Raw genomic sequence first — 6013 nt, forward strand, 5'->3', positions numbered from 1 at the left:
CCCTAATGAGGAAAATGTTTTTGGACCTCATGTTTTCGTTAAACGCTTGAGGCCCTTACACTATAATAATTTTTTAGCCAATCCTACCAAAGTATTTCAGTTTCTAATATTTTGGACAAGTACAGTTTCAAGCATTTACTCGAGGACTTTGATGTCGGCAGCTCTTTTGTCTATACCCTATGTCAGATTTATTTAATTCCGTTTCTTCAAATCTGTGTGGCCGCAACTGGTTGGAATAAGCAGCACATCAGCTGTCATGCAAGCTGAGCTCTGAACTACTTTGAACTATTTTAACAAAAACTATAATAACTGGTATTTCTACTTTTTAAATTATATTAATTCTAGGTGCTGGTTAGATACTGAATCTGGTACCATTTGGAGTTTCATTCCGATCGTCTGCCTCACCAATCTGGTAATGTTTTTCTCTTTAACTTAATAACACACACGTTTTATATTTTACATCTAGGAAGCATGATAACCCGATAACAATTAAACAATTTGTTTTAAGCCAACAAGTTAAGGATAATGGTCCATTTTTCTAGAATCAACCGCATTTCAACATTTTCCATATAACAATTGTGCCGTATTCCAAATTCTGTACACAATACTAAAAATATAAATCATTTAATAGTATAAATATTTTCTTCTTACAGTTCCTTTTTATATATTACCAGCATCTTGAAAGATTTATTACTATAATATCCTCATAATAGGCTGGATTGTACATTTTTGCAGTTATGAGAGGTTTTGCAACACACCGTATTTGCTTACTTTTCATTTAAAATGTAACATTCTATTATAGATTGTCATCGTACAGTTGTGTGTTATTGGCTACGTAGTGTTCAAGAAATCTAAAATACCGAACCAATCTGAAGAAGAAATGCAAATGTTCATTAGAATCAGGTTAGAAAAAATAATCATTCTTTGCCGAACTACTCTTTTTTTATGCCGATCATTAAGTAAATTGATTATTTTCTGTCTATTTATCCGCTAGCAAGATTGCATTAAAAATTAGTTGAATAGTAGGTAATAATAATAAAAAAAAACCAGATGATTAAATTTTGTGAAAAAGTGGTAAAAAAAGAACAAGGTCATGGAAATTTGATTTTCTTTCAGTCTCGAACATAAAGTGGAGTAGAGTTGAATAGCCTAGTGGTTAAGATGCTTAGCCTCTAATCGTAGGGTCTTGGCTTCAATTGCGGTTACAGCAGGACTTTTTTCTCACGACAGAAACCAACTCCACTCCATAAGAATCATTTAGGGACTTGGTTTATAAAGAATCGTTCATCTTGTAATTTGCAAGTTACTTGCTGAATAAATGTTTTAAAAGGGAAAAAATCGCCAATACACCGACGGTTTATTGTTCAATATTTAGGCACAGGGCGGAGTTATGCACTCTGAAATGACAACTCTGCATTGTATCACCCGAGAATATATTATGATACGTGTTAGGTGATAGAGGACTGTCAATAAGGTGCTCTCGACATAATAATAATTATTTCCCATAAATATTTAGTGAGCACATGTTTTTTTTTTAAATTTTATTTTGTTAACAGAAATATGTTTCATGGTATATTGCTCCTTGCCCCAGCCGTGGGGCTTTCATGGATTTTTGGTGTCATCGTCATTTTTTGTGATTGGAAAGTAGTGGAATACATCTATGTTGTCTTGAATTCCATGCAAGGATTCTTCGTGTGGCTCTCACAGTGCGCCTTCAGCAACGAGGTGATTCCATGTTGCTTTAAATATTTTGTAAACTATTGTAGGCTAATTGACAAAGGCTAAATTTTCTAATATCATAATTTATACAGTTTAACCACTCTTTGTAGAAATTGTAACTGTAAATGTAATTGTAGTCATTTTATATGACGAATACTACCGATTAACTATGGCGAAATATTTTTTGTAGCAAGTATTAGCAAAAACATTTTAAAAACTGACTATCTCAGTAAGCATTTTTTTAAAAGCAACAATTTTCTTTAAGCTTTGTAAAGATGAACTTTAAAATATAATTGTATTTTAATTGTAATTTTTCTATTTTAGGTGCGGCAAGGCTACAGAAAAAGAGTTAGCAACCTGGTAAATGACGATAGTAGCGTCGCTACTGTAATCAGTGTCACCTATAACAGAAACCGGGTAGTTATCGAACACATGTAATCACTGAAGACATGTATTTATAGAAGAGAGTCGTTACATATCACTATATACATTAATACATTATTGATGACCTTGTTCAACTACAAAGTGTAATTAAAAAAAGTAATTATTATACTCTGGTGAAATATTGTATTTTAGTTACGTGTGCATTATTTACATTACTCCTATGAATAAGTAAACTATGACGGGGTGTTGCCAGGGGATGCCGGGGTCCATTGCCAATTGTCGGATAGATCATGACAGATGTTTCAAAGGCTTATTTAATTACATTTAGAGTTTAGTAATAATTTTTAAAATCCATATATATTTGTATTAATATCCCATACAATCTTAGACGAAAAAGTGATGCAGGAAATATAAATTTTATCAGATTAATACATAATAATCTTTGGTTATGGTATTACTTCGGTTTATTTCTAAGTGCACCGTTGTGCATTTTAATTTTTTTAATTTTTTTTTATTATGGATACTGCAAACAAAGTTTTGTTGAATTTATACTTTCGTTCATTAACTGCCTGCTTAGTTATATTTTCATTATGTAACGAATACTTTAAGAAAGAAAACCATTTTACGAGTACGGGGCAGTATTAAGATGATCCCTTTTTAAGGGATCACCTTCGAGACCGGAAAAAGTGTCCTCTATATAGGAATTCTTAAACAGGGTTTGGTTTCGAGTGTATACTAATAATAATAATAATAATAATAATAATAATAATAATAATAATAATAATAATAATAATAATAATAATAATAATAATAATAATAATAATAATAAATTATATCAAAAGATAATAGATAAAAAAGACAGAGCAGAACGTCCATGAAAACAATTTTCCTCCATCCAAGCGGCACCGCTATAATCAAGGACACTGCTTGGGTTCCTTTGTTTTCTGTAGTTTCTCCACTCTGTCAAATTCCCAATAAATTACTCCGCTAGTGGGAGGGCAGACTTGTTTACTTGTTTCCCAAGAGAGTCTTCTATAGTCTGATCCTCCTGAGTATAGAGGCCAAGCAAAACGATGCTTATAGGTCTCTCGAAAAAAACAGTATATTTAAAATTTAACATAGGGCGCAAATTTGAGCGGATGGTCAGCCAAACGTACTTCGATTGCAGATTTAAATAAATTAATTGAACTAGAGTTAACGTCTTCATTCGATAAAGAATTCCACAGCTGGACTGACCTAAATAAAAAAGCACGATTTCTAATAAGTGTCCTACAGTGCTGATGTTTAATCTTAAAGGAGTGACCTTTAGTTCTAGCACATTTATCAAACTCAAAAAATAAATCACCCGAAACCCTATCAATTCCATGGACAATTTTAAAAAGCTGTAAAATATCCGATCTATGTCCACGGAACGCTAGAGTTGGAAGATTCAGAACGGACGTTCCACCAAGCTACGCGAAGAGCTCATTCGTCTGATATACAGTAGCACTCTGTATCAATTTATATATTTCGTATTTTGCTTTATGATATTTGACACACATGCCCAAATGCCTATTTTCATATTATTCATTAATATTTATATTATATAGTGTCACTGTTCTATATATCTACAATATAATATATATGTGTTTTGATTCGTCTTAGATGTAACTGAGTGTTACGCTCTTCGTGTTTTATGTGATATTGTTGCTATTTTGGTATGATTTGTGAAGATTCATTAATTAATAGTATTTGACTTTACTTTAAGATTTTTTTTTTTATAATATTCCAATATTAGATTACCAAATTAATTTCTTTTAGAATTTTAGGTTTTGTTAGGAATATTTCTTAAAAGATTTAGATTTGTATTAGCATCATATTTTTTTTATTCGAAACTTGATATTAAACTGCATTACATTTTATTTAATATTATGATTGGTGTATTCATATACCGGTATCGGTTGCTTGTTGTAACTATTTATGAATTTACTCAAAACGAAAGGTATAATGATTAAAGCAATACCTAATATTCAAATATGTATGTTAGCATTTTCCTCAAGTATACAGTTTTAACACTAACCAATTTAGTTTCTCACATTGTCAATTATTGATATTCGATATGTTATTCATTTAGTGAACGTAACGAATGTGCTTGTATTTTTTAGTACTGAAGATTATAATGTGATGTGAACAATGATGGTTGATGAAATTATTCAAAAATAATTTGCCAATCAATTTATGTCGTTTATTTCTTCTCTTACTATTAAATACATATATAGTTAAAGCATGCATAGTTCTGTTTATCGATTTATCTTACGTGTAATTATAATGTTAATGTGTTTTTAAGGTTTTGTTTTATTTTGGTGGTGGTGGTGGTGATTTTTGATGATGATAGTGATAATGATGATGATGATGATGATGATGATGATGATGATGATGATGATGATGATGATGATAAGGATGAACGGTGATTGTGATAGTAGTGGTTATACGCAAAATTGTATACAAAATGCAGCAGACTCACGAATAGGCATAAGCAAACATAGTTATGAATATTAAAATATTAGATTACAAATTGTTTTATAACGACATACTCATACTCACATACTTAGCAGAAATGAATGTGTAACATAAATTTACAAGGATTAGATTCTTTTCTTGAAATACGTTAATCTATCTCATAATAATAATAATAATAATAATAATAATAATAATAATAATAATAATAATAATAATAATAATAATAATAATAATAATAATATGATGATGATGATGATGATGATGATGATGATGTTAATACAAAGCTATTTTATATCCATCAAACGAGATTTATATAATCATCCATGATCATGTCTGTGCAGGGGTCTATCGCATCATAGAATTTTTAATATCCCCACGACCACGTGAGGTGATAACGACAAATATTAAAGAGATGATCATTGATTAGTACTCTTGAACTTGTGAGGCCTAACTTCCTTTATCGTCCTCTTGTCAATAGCTTTTGATTTTTCCTTATTTCGATGTTTGTGCACTTTTCCAAAAGTTAGAAGGCTGATAACCGATAACCGGTTGTCCTATTTATTCATTCAACCATTCATTCTTCTGTCCGTCCGCCCGTTCGTTCGTTCATTTATTAAGTTATTTTTTTTTATTGGTTTAAGGATTGATTGATTGATTGATTGATTGATTGATTGATTGATTGATTGATTGATTGATTGATTGATTTATTTATTTATTTATTTATTTATTCGTTTATTTGTTTATTTGTATATTTGTTTGTTTATGCTATTGTTTAAGATTTCTAATCATTTTCCGGAAAAAATGTATCTATTCATCGTGCATTTCAGTTCATTATAAACATAATGACGACAAAAAAAAGGAGGCGCTGATAATTGTTGTGATATAGGTGTAATATTATAATTATTGGAGCAAACTTCAAACAACCTGACACAAATAAAATAAATGAAATAAATAATAACTAATTGTTTTTCTCCATTACACCCTTAAGCCCTAATTGTATGTGACTTTGTGTTACAAAAAGAATGTCAAATTCACAATACAAAGTCCCTCCAGTAATTTTGTTGTTTTAGTTTTTGTTGATGACAGAAACATTTTTGTTTTGTTTGACAGAAAGTAAGTATAGAAACTAAACGTAAATTAATTGCATCATTATATCAGTATATTTATTTACATTGATTTAGCTTATCATTATCATTTCATCAATTGTATATTAATATCCAATTTACAGGTCCAAGTGGAGTAGTTGTAAAATGTTTGAGTAAACATAGCGATCCATTTACTATAAATATTATTCTTAAATCTATGGTAATTTAATCTATGGCTCTGTGGTAATTCATCAAAACACGCTCTATATACTGTGCTTTCTCTTTCGGTCCGACAGGCGGAATCACAATCACGCCCTTATTGTAAC

General features: G+C 30.3%; 1 protein-coding gene across 1 annotated transcript in view; it reads left to right on the top strand.

The window, feature by feature from the left end:
* LOC117117070 (adhesion G protein-coupled receptor L4-like) overlaps nucleotides 1-4221 on the top strand; it is a 13097-nt gene extending 8876 nt beyond the window's left edge. The window contains exons 6-9 of the mRNA XM_033261260.1: nucleotides 346-412; nucleotides 803-903; nucleotides 1557-1725; nucleotides 2044-4221. Of these exons, the coding sequence (XP_033117151.1) occupies nucleotides 346-412; nucleotides 803-903; nucleotides 1557-1725; nucleotides 2044-2157 (451 nt within the window). The 3' untranslated portion in view covers nucleotides 2158-4221. The remainder of the gene's footprint in view (nucleotides 1-345; nucleotides 413-802; nucleotides 904-1556; nucleotides 1726-2043) is intronic.
* The last annotated feature ends 1792 nt before the right edge of the window (nucleotides 4222-6013 follow it).

Source organism: Anneissia japonica, unplaced genomic scaffold, assembly GCF_011630105.1.
Source record: "Anneissia japonica isolate Jap-2015-1 unplaced genomic scaffold, ASM1163010v1 scaffold288094_len592898_cov174, whole genome shotgun sequence".
NCBI classification, from domain to species: Eukaryota; Metazoa; Echinodermata; class Crinoidea; order Comatulida; family Comatulidae; genus Anneissia; species Anneissia japonica.